The sequence below is a fragment of the Oncorhynchus keta genome, unplaced genomic scaffold, assembly GCF_023373465.1.
Source record: "Oncorhynchus keta strain PuntledgeMale-10-30-2019 unplaced genomic scaffold, Oket_V2 Un_scaffold_4116_pilon_pilon, whole genome shotgun sequence".
Taxonomy (NCBI): Eukaryota; Metazoa; Chordata; class Actinopteri; order Salmoniformes; family Salmonidae; genus Oncorhynchus; species Oncorhynchus keta.
In genome coordinates, this window is record NW_026290933.1 from 16,550 (window position 1) to 32,128 (window position 15,579).

Here is a 15,579-nt window from a genome sequence, read left to right on the forward strand (position 1 = left end):
TCTCTGTCTACAGGTAGTTTGTTCTAACCTCTCTGTCAGGATGTTCAGGTAGTTTGTTCTAACCTCTCCTCTCTGTCAGGGTAGGTAGTTTGTTCTAACCTCTCCTCTCTGTCAGGATGTACAGGTAGTTTGTTCTAACCTCTCCTCTCTCTGTCAGGATGTACAGGTAGTTTGTTCTAACCTCTCCTCTCTCTGTCAGGATGTACAGGTAGTTTGTTCTAACCTCTCCTCTCCTCTCTCTGTCAGGATGTACAGGTAGTTTGTTCTAACCTCTCCTCTCTCTGTCAGGATGTACAGGTAGTTTGTTCTAACCTCTCCTCTCTCTGTCAGGATGTACAGGTAGTTTGTTCTAACCTCTCCTCTCTCTGTCAGGATGTACAGGTAGTTTGTTCTAACCTCTCCTCTCTCTGTCAGGATGTACAGGTAGTTTGTTCTAACCTCTCCTCTCTCTGTCAGGATGTACAGGTAGTTTGTTCTAATCTCTCCTCTCCTCTCTCTGTCAGGATGTACAGGTAGTTTGTTCCAACCTCTCTGCCAGGATGTTCAGGTAGTTTGTTCTAACCTCTCCTCTCTATGTCAGGATGTACAGGTAGTTTGTTCTAACCTCTCCTCTCTTTCAGGATGTACAGGTAGTTTGTTCTAACCTCTCTGCCAGGATGTTCAGGTAGTTTGTTCTAACCTCTCCTCTCTCTGTCAGGATGTACAGGTAGTTTGTTCTAACCTCTCTGTCAGGATGTACAGGTAGTTTGTTCTAACCTCTCCTCTCCTCTCTCTGTCAGGATGTACAGGTAGTTTGTTCTAACCTCTCTCCTCTCTCTGTCAGGATGTACAGGTAGTTTGTTCTAACCTCTCCTCTCTCTCTCTCTGTCAGGATGTACAGGTAGTTTGTTCTAACCTCTCCTCTCTCTGTCAGGATGTACAGGTAGTTTGTTCTAACTCTCCTCTCTGTCAGGATGTACAGGTAGTTTGTTCTAACCTCTCCTCTCTCTGTCAGGATGTACAGGTAGTTTGTTCTAACCTCTCTCTCTGTCAGGATGTACAGGTAGTTTGTTCTAACCTCTCCTCTCTCTGTCAGGATGTACAGGTAGTTTGTTCTAACCTCTCCTCTCTCTGTCAGGATGTTCAGGTAGTTTGTTCTAACCTCTCCTCTCTCTGTCAGGATGTACAGGTAGTTTGTTCTAACCTCTCCTCTCTCTGTCAGGATGTACAGGTAGTTTGTTCTAACCTCTCCTCTCTCTGTCAGGATGTACAGGTAGTTTGTTCTAACCTCTCCTCTCTCTGTCAGGATGTACAGGTAGTTTGTTCTAACCTCTCCTCTCTGTCAGGATGTACAGGTAGTTTGTTCTAACCTCTCCTCTCTCTGTCAGGATGTACAGGTAGTTTGTTCTAACCTCTCCTCTCTCTGTCAGGATGTACAGGTAGTTTGTTCTAACCTCTCCTCTCTCTGTCAGGATGTACAGGTAGTTTGTTCTAACCTCTCTGCCAGGATGTTCAGGTAGTTTGTTCTAACCTCTCCTCTCTCTGTCAGGATGTACAGGTAGTTTGTTCTAACCTCTCTGTCAGGATGTACAGGTAGTTTGTTCTAACCTCTCCTCTCTCTGTCAGGATGTACAGGTAGTTTGTTCTAACCTCTCCTCTCTGTCAGGATGTTCAGGTAGTTTGTTCTAACCTCTCCTCTCTCTGTCAGGATGTACAGGTAGTTTGTTCTAACATCTCTCTCTGTCAGGATGTACAGGTAGTTTGTTCTAACCTCTCCTCTCTCTGTCAGGATGTACAGGTAGTTTGTTCTAACCTCTCCTCTCCTCTCTCTGTCAGGATGTACAGGTAGTTTGTTCTAACCTCTCCTCTCCTCTCTCTGTCAGGATGTACAGGTAGTTTGTTCTAACCTCTCCTCTCCTCTCTCTGTCAGGATGTACAGGTAGTTTGTTCTAACCTCTCCTCTCTCTGTCAGGATGTACAGGTAGTTTGTTCTAACCTCTCCTCTCTCTGTCAGGATGTACAGGTAGTTTGTTCTAACCTCTCCTCTCTCTGTCAGGATGTACAGGTAGTTTGTTCTAACCTCTCCTCTCTGTCAGGATGTACAGGTAGTTTGTTCTAACATCTCTCTCTGTCAGGATGTACAGGTAGTTTGTTCTAACCTCTCCTCTCTCTGTCAGGATGTACAGGTAGTTTGTTCTAACCTCTCCTCTCTCTGTCAGGATGTTCAGGTAGTTTGTTCTAACCTCTCTCTCTCTGTCAGGATGTACAGGTAGTTTGTTCTAACCTCTCCTCTCTCTGTCAGGATGTACAGGTAGTTTGTTCTAACCTCTCCTCTCTGTCAGGATGTTCAGGTAGTTTGTTCTAACCTCTCCTCTCTCTCTCTGTCAGGATGTTCAGGTAGTTTGTTCTAACCTCTCCTCTCTGTCAGGATGTACAGGTAGTTTGTTCTAACCTCTCCTCTCTGTCAGGATGTACAGGTAGTTTGTTCTAACCTCTCTGTCAGGATGTTCAGGTAGTTTGTTCTAACCTCTCTGTCAGGATGTTCAGGTAGTTTGTTCTAACCTCTCCTCTCTCTGTCAGGATGTACAGGTAGTTTGTTCTAACCTCTCTGTCAGGATGTTCAGGTAGTTTGTTCTAACCTCTCCTCTCTCTGTCAGGATGTACAGGTAGTTTGTTCTAACCTCTCCTCTCTCTGTCAGGATGTACAGGTAGTTTGTTCTAACCTCTCTGTCAGGATGTACAGGTAGTTTGTTCTAACCTCTCCTCTCTCTGTCAGGATGTACAGGTAGTTTGTTCTAACCTCTCCTCTCTCTGTCAGGATGTACAGGTAGTTTGTTCTAACCTCTCCTCTCTCTGTCAGGATGTACAGGTAGTTTGTTCTAACCTCTCCTCTCTGTCAGGATGTTCAGGTAGTTTGTTCTAACCTCTCCTCTCTCTGTCAGGATGTACAGGTAGTTTGTTCTAACATCTCTCTCTGTCAGGATGTACAGGTAGTTTGTTCTAACCTCTCCTCTCTCTGTCAGGATGTACAGGTAGTTTGTTCTAACCTCTCCTCTCTGTCAGGATGTTCAGGTAGTTTGTTCTAACCTCTCCTCTCTCTGTCAGGATATACAGGTAGTTTGTTCTAACCTCTCCTCTCTCTGTCAGGATGTACAGGTAGTTTGTTCTAACCTCTCCTCTCTTTCAGGATGTACAGGTAGTTTGTTCTAACCTCTCTGCCAGGATGTTCAGGTAGTTTGTTCTAACCTCTCCTCTCTCTGTCAGGATGTACAGGTAGTTTGTTCTAACCTCTCCTCTCTGTCAGGATGTACAGGTAGTTTGTTCTAACCTCTCTGTCAGGATGTTCAGGTAGTTTGTTCTAACCTCTCTGTCAGGATGTTCAGGTAGTTTGTTCTAACCTCTCCTCTCTCTGTCAGGATGTTCAGGTAGTTTGTTCTAACCTCTGTCAGGATATACAGGTAGTTTGTTCTAACCTCTCCTCTCTCTGTCAGGATGTACAGGTAGTTTGTTCTAACCTCTCCTCTCTCTGTCAGGATGTACAGGTAGTTTGTTCTAACCTCTCCTCTCTCTGTCAGGATGTACAGGTAGTTTGTTCTAACCTCTCTGTCAGGATGTACAGGTAGTTTGTTCTAACCTCTCCTCTCTCTGTCAGGATGTACAGGTAGTTTGTTCTAACCTCTCCTCTCCTCTCTGTCAGGATGTACAGGTAGTTTGTTCTAACCTCTCCTCTCTCTGTCAGGATGTACAGGTAGTTTGTTCTAACCTCTCCTCTCTCTGTCAGGATGTTCAGGTAGTTTGTTCTAACCTCTCCTCTCTCTGTCAGGATGTACAGGTAGTTTGTTCTAACCTCTCCTCTCTCTGTCAGGATGTACAGGTAGTTTGTTCTAACCTCTCTGTCAGGATGTACAGGTAGTTTGTTCTAACCTCTCCTCTCTCTGTCAGGATGTTCAGGTAGTTTGTTCTAACCTCTCCTCTCTCTGTCAGGATGTACAGGTAGTTTGTTCCAACCTCTCTGCCAGGATGTTCAGGTAGTTTGTTCTAACCTCTCCTCTCTATGTCAGGATGTACAGGTAGTTTGTTCTGACCTCTCTGTCAGGATGTACAGGTAGTTTGTTCTAACCTCTCCTCTCTCTGTCAGGATATGCAGGTAGTTTGTTCTAACCTCTCCTCTCTCTGTCAGGATGTACAGGTAGTTTGTTCTAACCTCTCTGTCAGGATGTTCAGGTAGTTTGTTCTAACCTCTCTGTCAGGATGTACAGGTAGTTTGTTCTAACCTCTCCTCTCTCTGTCAGGATGTACAGGTAGTTTGTTCTGACCTCTCTGTCAGGATGTACAGGTAGTTTGTTCTAACCTCTCCTCTCTCTGTCAGGATATACAGGTAGTTTGTTCTAACCTCTCCTCTCTCTGTCAGGATGTACAGGTAGTTTGTTCTAACCTCTCCTCTCTCTGTCAGGATGTAAAGGTAGTTTGTTCTAACCTCTCCTCTCTGTCAGGATGTACAGGTAGTTTGTTCTAACCTCTCCTCTCTCTGTCAGGATGTTCAGGTAGTTTGTTCTAACCTCTCTGTCAGGATGTACAGGTAGTTTGTTCTAACCTCTCTGTCAGGATGTACAGGTAGTTTGTTCTAACCTCTCCTCTCTCTGTCAGGATGTACAGGTAGTTTGTTCTAACCTCTCTGTCAGGATGTACAGGTAGTTTGTTCTAACCTCTCCTCTCTCTGTCAGGATGTACAGGTAGTTTGTTCTAACCTCTCCTCTCTCTGTCAGGATATACAGGTAGTTTGTTCTAACCTCCTCTCTGTCAGGATGTACAGGTAGTTTGTTCTAACCTCTCCTCTCTCTGTCAGGATGTACAGGTAGTTTGTTCTAACCTCTCCTCTCTCTGTCAGGATGTACAGGTAGTTTGTTCTAACCTCTCCTCTCTCTGTCAGGATGTTCAGGTAGTTTGTTCTAACCTCTCCTCTCTCTGTCAGGATGTTCAGGTAGTTTGTTCTAACCTCTCCTCTCTGTCAGGATGTACAGGTAGTTTGTTCTAACCTCTCTGTCAGGATGTACAGGTAGTTTGTTCTAACCTCTCTGTCAGGATGTTCAGGCAGTTTGTTCTAACCTCTCCTCTCTCTGTCAGGATGTTCAGGCAGTTTGTTCTAACCTCTCCTCTCCTCTCTCTGTCAGGATGTTCAGGTAGTTTGTTCTAACCTCTCTGTCAGGATGTTCAGGTAGTTTGTTCTAACCTCTCCTCTCCTCTCTCTGTCAGGATGTACAGGTAGGTTGTTCTAATCTCTCCTCTCTCTGTCAGGATGTACAGGTAGTTTGTTCTAATCTCTCCTCTCTCTGTCAGGATGTACAGGTAGTTTGTTCTAATCTCTCCTCTCCTCTCTGTCAGGATGTTCAGGTAGTTTGTTCTAACCTCTCCTCTCTCTGTCAGGATGTACAGGTAGTTTGTTCTAACCTCTCCTCTCTCTGTCAGGATGTACAGGTAGTTTGTTCTAACCTCTCCTCTCCTCTCTGTCAGGATGTACAGGTAGTTTGTTCTAACCTCTCTCTCTCTGTCAGGATGTACAGGTAGTTTGTTCTAACCTCTCCTCTCTCTGTCAGGATGTACAGGTAGTTTGTTCTAACCTCTCCTCTCTCTCTCTGTCAGGATGTACAGGTAGTTTGTTCTAACCTCTCCTCTCTCTGTCAGGATGTACAGGTAGTTTGTTCTAACCTCTCCTCTCTGTCAGGATGTACAGGTAGTTTGTTCTAACATCTCTCTGTCAGGATGTACAGGTAGTTTGTTCTAACTCTCTCTGTCAGGATGTTCAGGTAGTTTGTTCTAACCTCTCCTCTCTCTGTCAGGATGTACAGGTAGTTTGTTCTAACCTCTCCTCTCTTTCAGGATGTACAGGTAGTTTGTTCTAACCTCTCTGCCAGGATGTTCAGGTAGTTTGTTCTAACCTCTCCTCTCTCTGTCAGGATGTACAGGTAGTTTGTTCTAACCTCTCTGTCAGGATGTACAGGTAGTTTGTTCTAACCTCTCCTCTCTCTGTCAGGATGTACAGGTAGTTTGTTCTAACCTCTCCTCTCCTCTCTCTGTCAGGATGTACAGGTAGTTTGTTCTAACCTCTCCTCTCCTCTCTCTGTCAGGATGTACAGGTAGTTTGTTCTAACCTCTCCTCTCTGTCAGGATGTACAGGTAGTTTGTTCTAACCTCTCCTCTCTCTGTCAGGATGTACAGGTAGTTTGTTCTAACCTCTCTGTCAGGATGTACAGGTAGTTTGTTCTAACCTCTCCTCTCTCTGTCAGGATGTACAGGTAGTTTGTTCTAACCTCTCTGTCAGGATGTTCAGGTAGTTTGTTCTAACCTCTCTGTCAGGATGTTCAGGTAGTTTGTTCTAATCTCTCCTCTCTCTGTCAGGATGTGCAGGTAGTTTGTTCTAACCTCTCTGTCAGGATGTTCAGGTAGTTTGTTCTAACCTCTCCTCTCTGTCAGGATGTACAGGTAGTTTGTTCTAATCTCTCCTCTCCTCTCTCTGTCAGGATGTTCAGGCAGTTTGTTCTAACCTCTCCTCCTCTCTCTGTCAGGATGTACAGGTAGTTTGTTCTAACCTCTCCTCTCTGTCAGGATGTACAGGTAGTTTGTTCTAACCTCTCCTCTCTCTGTCAGGATGTACAGGTAGTTTGTTCTAACCTCTCCTCTCTCTGTCAGGATGTACAGGTAGTTTGTTCTAACCTCTCTGTCAGGATGTACAGGTAGTTTGTTCTAACCTCTCTGTCAGGATGTTCAGGTAGTTTGTTCTAACCTCTCCTCTCTCTGTCAGGATGTACAGGTAGTTTGTTCTAACTCTCCTCTCCTCTCCTCTCTCTGTCAGGATGTACAGGTAGTTTGTTCTAACATCTCCTCTCTCTGTCAGGATGTACAGGTAGTTTGTTCTAACCTCTCCTCTCCTCTCCTCTCTCTGTCAGGATGTACAGGTAGTTTGTTCTAACATCTCCTCTCTCTGTCAGGATGTACAGGTAGTTTGTTCTAACTCTCCTCTCCTCTCCTCTCTCTGTCAGGATGTACAGGTAGTTTGTTCTAACCTCTCCTCTCCTCTCTGTCAGGATGTACAGGTAGTTTGTTCTAACCTCTCCTCTCCTCTCTGTCAGGATGTACAGGTAGTTTGTTCTAACCTCTCCTCTCCTCTCTCTGTCAGGATGTTCAGGTAGTTTGTTCTAACCTCTCTGTCAGGATGTTCAGGTAGTTTGTTCTAACCTCTCCTCTCTGTCAGGATGTACAGGTAGTTTGTTCTAATCTCTCCTCTCCTCTCTCTGTCAGGATGTTCAGGTAGTTTGTTCTAACCTCTCCTCTCCTCTCTCTGTCAGGATGTTCAGGTAGTTTGTTCTAACCTCTCCTCTCTCTGTCAGGATGTTCAGGTAGTTTGTTCTAACCTCTCTGTCAGGATGTTCAGGTAGTTTGTTCTAACCTCTCCTCTCTCTGTCAGGATGTACAGGTAGTTTGTTCTAACCTCTCCTCTCTCTGTCAGGATGTACAGGTAGTTTGTTCTAACCTCTCCTCTCCTCTCTGTCAGGATGTACAGGTAGTTTGTTCTAACCTCTCCTCTCTCTGTCAGGATGTTCAGGTAGTTTGTTCTAACCTCTGTCAGGATGTACAGGTAGTTTGTTCTAACCTCTCCTCTCCTCTCTCTGTCAGGATGTACAGGTAGTTTGTTCTAACCTCTGTCAGGATGTACAGGTAGTTTGTTCTAACATCTCTCTCTGTCAGGATGTACAGGTAGTTTGTTCTAACCTCTCTGTCAGGATGTTCAGGTAGTTTGTTCTAACCTCTCCTCTCTCTGTCAGGATGTACAGGTAGTTTGTTCTAACCTCTCCTCTCCTCTCTCTGTCAGGATGTACAGGTAGTTTGTTCTAACCTCTGTCAGGATGTTCAGGTAGTTTGTTCTAACCTCTCCTCTCTCTGTCAGGATGTACAGGTAGTTTGTTCTAACCTCTCCTCTCCTCTCTCTGTCAGGATGTACAGGTAGTTTGTTCTAACCTCTCCTCTCCTCTCTCTGTCAGGATGTACAGGTAGTTTGTTCTAACCTCTCCTCTCTCTGTCAGGATGTACAGGTAGTTTGTTCTAACCTCTCCTCTCTCTGTCAGGATGTACAGGTAGTTTGTTCTAACCTCTCCTCTCTCTGTCAGGATGTACAGGTAGTTTGTTCTAACCTCTCCTCTCTCTGTCAGGATGTTCAGGTAGTTTGTTCTAACCTCTCTGTCAGGATGTACAGGTAGTTTGTTCTAACCTCTCCTCTCTGTCAGGATGTACAGGTAGTTTGTTCTAATCTCTCCTCTCCTCTCTCTGTCAGGATGTTTAGGTAGTTTGTTCTAACCTCTCCTCTCTCTGTCAGGATGTACAGGTAGTTTGTTCTAACCTCTCCTCTCTGTCAGGATGTACAGGTAGTTTGTTCTAACCTCTCTGTCAGGATGTTCAGGTAGTTTGTTCTTACCTCTCTGTCAGGATGTTCAGGTAGTTTGTTCTAACCTCTCCTCTCTGTCAGGATGTTCAGGTAGTTTGTTCTAACCTCTCTCTCTGTCAGGATGTTCAGGTAGTTTGTTCTAACCTCTCCTCTCTCTGTCAGGATGTACAGGTAGTTTGTTCTAACCTCTCCTCTCTGTCAGGATGTACATGTAGTTTGTTCTAACCTCTCCTCTCTCTGTCAGGATGTACAGGTAGTTTGTTCTAACCTCTCTGTCAGGATGTTCAGGTAGTTTGTTCTAACCTCTCCTCTCTCTGTCAGGATGTTCAGGTAGTTTGTTCTAACCTCTCCTCTCTCTGTCAGGATGTACAGGTAGTTTGTTCTAACCTCTCTGTCAGGATGTTCAGGTAGTTTGTCCTAACCTCTCCTCTCTGTCAGGATGTACAGGTAGTTTGTTCTAACCTCTCCTCTCTGTCAGGATGTACAGGTAGTTTGTTCTAACCTCTCCTCTCTCTGTCAGGATGTACAGGTAGTTTGTTCTAACCTCTCCTCTCCTCTCCTCTCTCTGTCAGGATGTACAGGTAGTTTGTTCTAACCTCTCTGTCAGGATGTTCAGGTAGTTTGTTCTAACCTCTCCTCTCTGTCAGGATATACAGGTAGTTTGTTCTAACCTCTCCTCTCTGTCAGGATGTACAGGTAGTTTGTTCTAAACTCTCCTCTCTCTGTCAGGATGTTCAGGTAGTTTGTTATAACCTCTCCTCTCCTCTCCTCTCTCTGTCAGGATGTTCAGGTAGTTTGTTCTAACCTCTCCTCTCTCTGTCAGGATGTACAGGTAGTTTGTTCTAACCTCTCCTCTCCTCTCTCTGTCAGGATGTACAGGTAGTTTGTTCTAACCTCTGTCAGGATGTACAGGTAGTTTGTTCTAACCTCTCCTCTCTCTGTCAGGATGTACAGGTAGTTTGTTCTAACCTCTCCTCTCTCTGTCAGGATGTACAGGTAGTTTGTTCTAACATCTCCTCTCTCTGTCAGGATGTACAGGTAGTTTGTTCTAACCTCTCCTCTCTCTCTGTCAGGATGTACAGGTAGTTTGTTCTAACCTCTCTGTCAGGATGTTCAGGTAGTTTGTTCTAACCTCTCCTCTCTGTCAGGATGTACAGGTAGTTTGTTCTAACCTCTCCTCTCTGTCAGGATGTACAGGTAGTTTGTTCTAACCTCTCTCTCTCTGTCAGGATGTACAGGTAGTTTGTTCTAACCTCTCCTCTCCTCTCTCTGTCAGGATGTACAGGTAGTTTGTTCTAACCTCTCTCTGTCAGGATGTACTGGTAGTTTGTTCTAACCTCTCTCTCTCTGTCAGGATGTACAGGTAGTTTGTTCTAACCTCTCCTCTCTGTCAGGATGTTCAGGTAGTTTGTTCTAACCTCTCCTCTCTCTGTCAGGATGTACAGGTAGTTTGTTCTAACATCTCTCTCTGTCAGGATGTACAGGTAGTTTGTTCTAACCTCTCCTCTCCTCTCTGTCAGGATGTACAGGTAGTTTGTTCTAATCTCTCCTCTCCTCTCTCTGTCAGGATGTACAGGTAGTTTGTTCTAATCTCTCCTCTCCTCTCTCTGTCAGGATGTACAGGTAGTTTGTTCTAACCTCTCCTCTCTCTGTCAGGATGTACAGGTAGTTTGTTCTAACCTCTCCTCTCTGTCAGGATGTTCAGGTAGTTTGTTCTAACCTCTCCTCTCTCTGTCAGGATGTACAGGTAGTTTGTTCTAACATCTCTCTCTGTCAGGATGTACAGGTAGTTTGTTCTAACCTCTCCTCTCTCTGTCAGGATGTACAGGTAGTTTGTTCTAACCTCTCCTCTCTCTGTCAGGATGTTCAGGTAGTTTGTTCTAACCTCTCCTCTCTCTGTCAGGATGTACAGGTAGTTTGTTCTAACCTCTCCTCTCTGTCAGGATGTTCAGGTAGTTTGTTCTAACCTCTCCTCTCCTCTCTCTGTCAGGATGTTCAGGTAGTTTGTTCTAACCTCTCCTCTCTCTGTCAGGATATACAGGTAGTTTGTTCTAACCTCTCCTCTCTCTGTCAGGATGTACAGGTAGTTTGTTCTAACCTCTCCTCTCTCTGTCAGGATGTTCAGGTAGTTTGTTCTAACCTCTCCTCTCTCTGTCAGGATGTACAGGTAGTTTGTTCTAACCTCTCCTCTCTCTGTCAGGATGTACAGGTAGTTTGTTCTAACCTCTCTGTCAGGATGTACAGGTAGTTTGTTCTAACCTCTCCTCTCTCTGTCAGGATGTACAGGTAGTTTGTTCTAACCTCTCTGTCAGGATGTACAGGTAGTTTGTTCTAACCTCTCTGTCAGGATGTTCAGGTAGTTTGTTCTAATCTCTCCTCTCCTCTCTCTGTCAGGATGTACAGGTAGTTTGTTCCAACCTCTCTGCCAGGATGTTCAGGTAGTTTGTTCTAACCTCTCTGTCAGGATGTACAGGTAGTTTGTTCTAACCTCTCTCTCCTCTCTCTGTCAGGATGTACAGGTAGTTTGTTCTAACCTCTCCTCTCTCTGTCAGGATGTTCAGGTAGTTTGTTCTAACCTCTCCTCTCCTCTCTCTGTCAGGATGTACAGGTAGTTTGTTCTAACCTCCCCTCTCTGTCAGGATGTTCAGGTAGTTTGTTCTAACCTCTCTCTCTCTCTCTGTCAGGATGTACAGGTAGTTTGTTCTAACCTCTCCTCTCTCTGTCAGGATGTACAGGTAGTTTGTTCTAACCTCTCCTCTCTGTCAGGATGTACAGGTAGTTTGTTCTAACCTCTCCTCTCTCTCTCTGTCAGGATGTACAGGTAGTTTGTTCTAACCTCTCCTCTCCTCTCTCTGTCAGGATGTTCAGGTAGTTTGTTCTAACCTCTCCTCTCCTCTCTCTGTCAGGATGTACAGGTAGTTTGTTCTAACCTCTCCTCTCTCTGTCAGGATGTACAGGTAGTTTGTTCTAACCTCTCCTCTCTGTCAGGATGTACAGGTAGTTTGTTCTAACCTCTCCCCTCTCTCTGTCAGGATGTTCAGGTAGTTTGTTCTAACTCCTCTCTCTCTGTCAGGATGTACAGGTAGTTTGTTCTAACCTCTCCTCTCTCTGTCAGGATGTTCAGGTAGTTTGTTCTAACCTCTCTCTCTCTGTCAGGATGTACAGGTAGTTTGTTCTAACCTCTCCTCTCTGTCAGGATGTACATGTAGTTTGTTCTAACCTATCATCTCTCTGTCAGGATGTTCAGGTAGTTTGTTCTAACCTCTCTGTCAGGATGTTCAGGTAGTTTGTTCTAACCTCTCTGTCAGGATGTTCAGGTAGTTTGTTCTAACCTCTCCTCTCTCTGTCAGGATGTACAGGTAGTTTGTTCTAACCTCTCTGTCAGGATGTTCAGGTAGTTTGTTCTAACCTCTCCTCTCTCTGTCAGGATGTACAGGTAGTTTGTTCTAACCTCTCCTCTCTCTGTCAGGATGTACAGGTAGTTTGTTCTAACCTCTCTGTCAGGATGTACAGGTAGTTTGTTCTAACCTCTCCTCTCTCTGTCAGGATGTACAGGTAGTTTGTTCTAACCTCTCCTCTCTCTGTCAGGATGTTCAGGTAGTTTGTTCTAACTCTCTCCTCTCTGTCAGGATGTTCAGGTAGTTTGTTCTAACCTCTCCTCTCTCTGTCAGGATGTACAGGTAGTTTGTTCTAACCTCTCCTCTCTCTGTCAGGATGTACAGGTAGTTTGTTCTAACCTCTCTCTCTCTGTCAGGATGTACAGGTAGTTTGTTCTAACCTCTCCTCTCTCTGTCAGGATGTACAGGTAGTTTGTTCTAACCTCTCCTCTCTGTCAGGATGTTCAGGTAGTTTGTTCTAACCTCTCCTCTCTCTGTCAGGATATACAGGTAGTTTGTTCTAACCTCTCCTCTTCTCTCTCTGTCAGGATGTACAGGTAGTTTGTTCTAACCTCTCCTCTCCTCTCTGTCAGGATGTTCAGGTAGTTTGTTCTAACCTCTCCTCTCTCTGTCAGGATGTTCAGGTAGTTTGTTCTAACCTCTGTCAGGATGTTCAGGTAGTTTGTTCTAACCTCTCCTCTTCTCTCTCTGTCAGGATGTACAGACAGTTTGTTCTGTCAATCCTGCTTGCAGGCGTCCTGTGCCTGGTGGGCGGCGACACCCGCAAGACCCGCCTCCAAGGCTCCATCCCCAACCCTTTCAAAGGGAACGGCAACACCTCTGACAAACGCACCCGTAAACAGGAAATACTTGCCTCCAGCCAGGAAGCGCTGGTCATCACAGAGAGGAAGTACCTGAAGAGTGACTGGTGCAAGACCCAGCCGCTGCGTCAGACGGTGAGCGAGGAGGGCTGTCTGAGTCGTACCGTCATCAACAGGTTCTGCTACGGACAGTGTAACTCCTTCTATATCCCACGACACGTTAAGACGGAGCAGGAGTCTTTCCGGTCCTGTGCTTTCTGCCGGCCGCAGCGTTTCACCACGCTGACCGTAGAGCTGGACTGTCCCGACCTCCAGCCGCCCTTCCGGCACCGCAAGATCCAGAGAGTCAAACGGTGTCGCTGTATATCGGTCTCCGTCGGTGACCCTGGGAAGCGGTGATACTCGTCTCTCTCTCTCTTTTATCATCTTGGACAATCCCTAGATACTGTCCAGATTGTCCGCTCACCTCACAGGAGACAGTTTGTACAAGACTCGAGTACATGGAGGGTCAGGACATGCATTTTTACTGACGGCACATAGAATGAATACATAAAAGCTGAAGGGGCCCACTCTCTTTAGAAGTACTGAGCATGACGGATGTTTCTATGGAGCAGCTCTGTGTTGATCATACCAAGCACTCTATATGAGACAAACAGACATTTCTACAACCCAGACCAATTAAACCCATACACTCTGTAGTTCAAAGATGGTGGATAAATGAAGATTTCTTACTCAGGTGGGTTTACCGTTTAAAACAGAAAATGGTCACAATTCCAGACTGCTTAAGGAAGTGCCTTTCCAATAGACAACAATGTGATAGCAGCTGGGTCTGGTCTACTTAGTTCATTGACTGTATATGAACCCGGGGGGGAAAAAAAGCAGAGTGAGACACCTCACTTCCTCTACCGTCTCTGCAGAAACAGACGTACCTGGACCACAGGTCTCCTCAGCCTGTCGGAGAGGGGGGGGGTCGTATTCAAATGGGAGAAAACTGACTGAAACAAAAAGGGACTTGTCCAATACAAAATGCAAATTTTCAACTTCAAAATGTGTTTCTAATGTGTTTCTTATGTGTTTCTAATGTGTGTCCTAATGGATATGACCATATTCCACAGAGGGACTCTGGTAGAGAGGTTGTTGAATAGAGACTGACTGGGTTAGTAGTAGACCTACTGCAGTAACAGCTGACCTGGGGTTTCACAGAGGGTAGGAGGGTGTTGAATAGAGACTGACTGGGTTAGTAGTAGACCTACTGCAGTAACAGCTGACCTGGGGTTTCAGAGGGTAGGAGGGTGTTGAATAGAGACTGACTGGGTTAGTAGTAGACTGACTGGGTTAGTAGTAGACCTACTGCAGTAACAGCTGACCTGGGGTTTCAGAGGGTAGGAGGGTGTTGAATAGAGACTGACTGGGTTAGTAGTAGACCTACTGCAGTAACAGCTGACCTGGGGTTTCACAGAGGGTAGGAGGGTGTTGAATAGAGACTGACTGGGTTAGTAGTAGACCTACTGCAGCAACAGCTGACCTGGGGTTTCACAGAGGGTAGGAGGGTGTTGAATAGAGACTGACTGGGTTAGTAGTAGACCTACTGCAGCAACAGCTGACCTGGGGTTTCAGAGGGTAGGAGGGTGTTGAATAGAGACTGACTGGGTTAGTAGTAGACCTACTGCAGTAACAGCTGACCTGGGGTTTCACAGAGGGTAGGAGGGTGTTGAATAGAGACTGACTGGGTTAGTAGTAGACCTACTGCAGTAACAGCTGACCTGGGGTTTCACAGAGGGTAGGAGGGTGTTGAATAGAGACTGACTGGGTTAGTAGAAGACCTACTGCAGTAACAGCCGACCTGGGTTTTCAATAGAGACTGACTGGGTTAGTAGAAGACCTACTGCAGTAACAGCCGACCTGGGTTTTCAATAGAGACTGACTGGGTTAGTAGAAGGTCCTACTGCAGCAACAGCCGACCGGGGGTTTCACAGAGGGTAGGAGGGTGTTGAATAGAGACTGACTGGGTTAGTAGTAGACCTACTGCAGTAACAGCTGACCGGGGGTTTCACAGAGGGTAGGAGGGTGTTGAATAGAGACTGACTGGGTTAGTAGTAGTCCTACTGCAGTAACAGCTGACCGGGGTTTCACAGAGGGTAGGAGGGTGTTGAATAGAGACTGACTGGGTTAGTAGTAGACCTACTGCAGTAACAGCTGACCGGGGGTTTCACAGAGGGTAGGAGGGTGTTGAATAGAGACTGACTGGGTTAGTAGTAGACCTACTGCAGCAACAGCTGACCGGGGGTTTCACAGAGGGTAGGAGGGTGTTGAATAGAGACTGACTGGGTTAGTAGTAGACCTACTGCAGCAACAGCTGACCGGGGGTTTCACAGAGGGTAGGAGGGTGTTGAATAGAGACTGACTGGGTTAGTAGTAGACCTACTGCAGCAACAGCTGACCTGGGTTTTCAATAGAGACTGACTGGGTTAGTAGTAGACCTACTGCAGTAACAGCTGACCGGGGGTTTCACAGGCATTATATCATTCTGTACAAATAAATATCACATTATTATTAGATTTTGAGAATTTATATCAATACAATGTTACATTACAATAGCATTTATATTTACAAAAATGAATAAATGATACTAAATCTGTACCAAAGTTAAACTTGTTTCATGTGTTTTTTTTAGTGTGTTTTCATTGTGTTTTGTTTAAACTTCGTCAGTATTGTAAAAAGTTCAGATGAAAGTTGCTGCAAACAACAACTCAGTCTGAAGACTCATATTCTTATCGACCAACCACAGGCTGTTCTCAACTAAAGAGAATCAAAATGGACCAACCACAGGCTGTTCTCAACTAAAGAGAATCAAAATGGACCAACCACAGGCTGTTCTCAACTAAAGAGAATCAAAATGGACCAACCACAGGCTGTTCTCAACTAAAGAGAATCAAAATGGACCAACCACAGGCTGTTCTCAACT

The 15,579-nt window shown here is 45.3% G+C and overlaps 1 protein-coding gene across 5 annotated transcripts; it reads left to right on the forward strand.

Moving 5' to 3' along the window:
* The first annotated feature begins 506 nt into the window (after positions 1-506).
* Positions 507-15,512, forward strand: LOC127928807 (gremlin-2-like). Of its 5 annotated transcripts, XM_052516204.1 has the most exons (4): positions 3,643-3,727; positions 7,856-7,977; positions 12,396-13,898; positions 14,752-15,512. In XM_052516204.1, the coding sequence occupies exon 3, from the start codon at positions 12,510-12,512 to the stop codon at positions 13,011-13,013; it is 504 nt and encodes a 167-aa protein (XP_052372164.1). In that variant the 5' UTR covers positions 3,643-3,727; positions 7,856-7,977; positions 12,396-12,509; the 3' UTR covers positions 13,014-13,898; positions 14,752-15,512. The 5 variants fall into 5 exon arrangements, with proteins under 5 accessions (XP_052372163.1, XP_052372164.1, XP_052372165.1 ...); XM_052516203.1 differs by lacking the exons at positions 3,643-3,727; positions 7,856-7,977 and adding an exon at positions 507-547 and having other exon boundaries at positions 12,509-13,898; XM_052516205.1 differs by lacking the exons at positions 3,643-3,727; positions 7,856-7,977 and adding an exon at positions 7,762-7,855.
* The last annotated feature ends 67 nt before the right edge of the window (positions 15,513-15,579 follow it).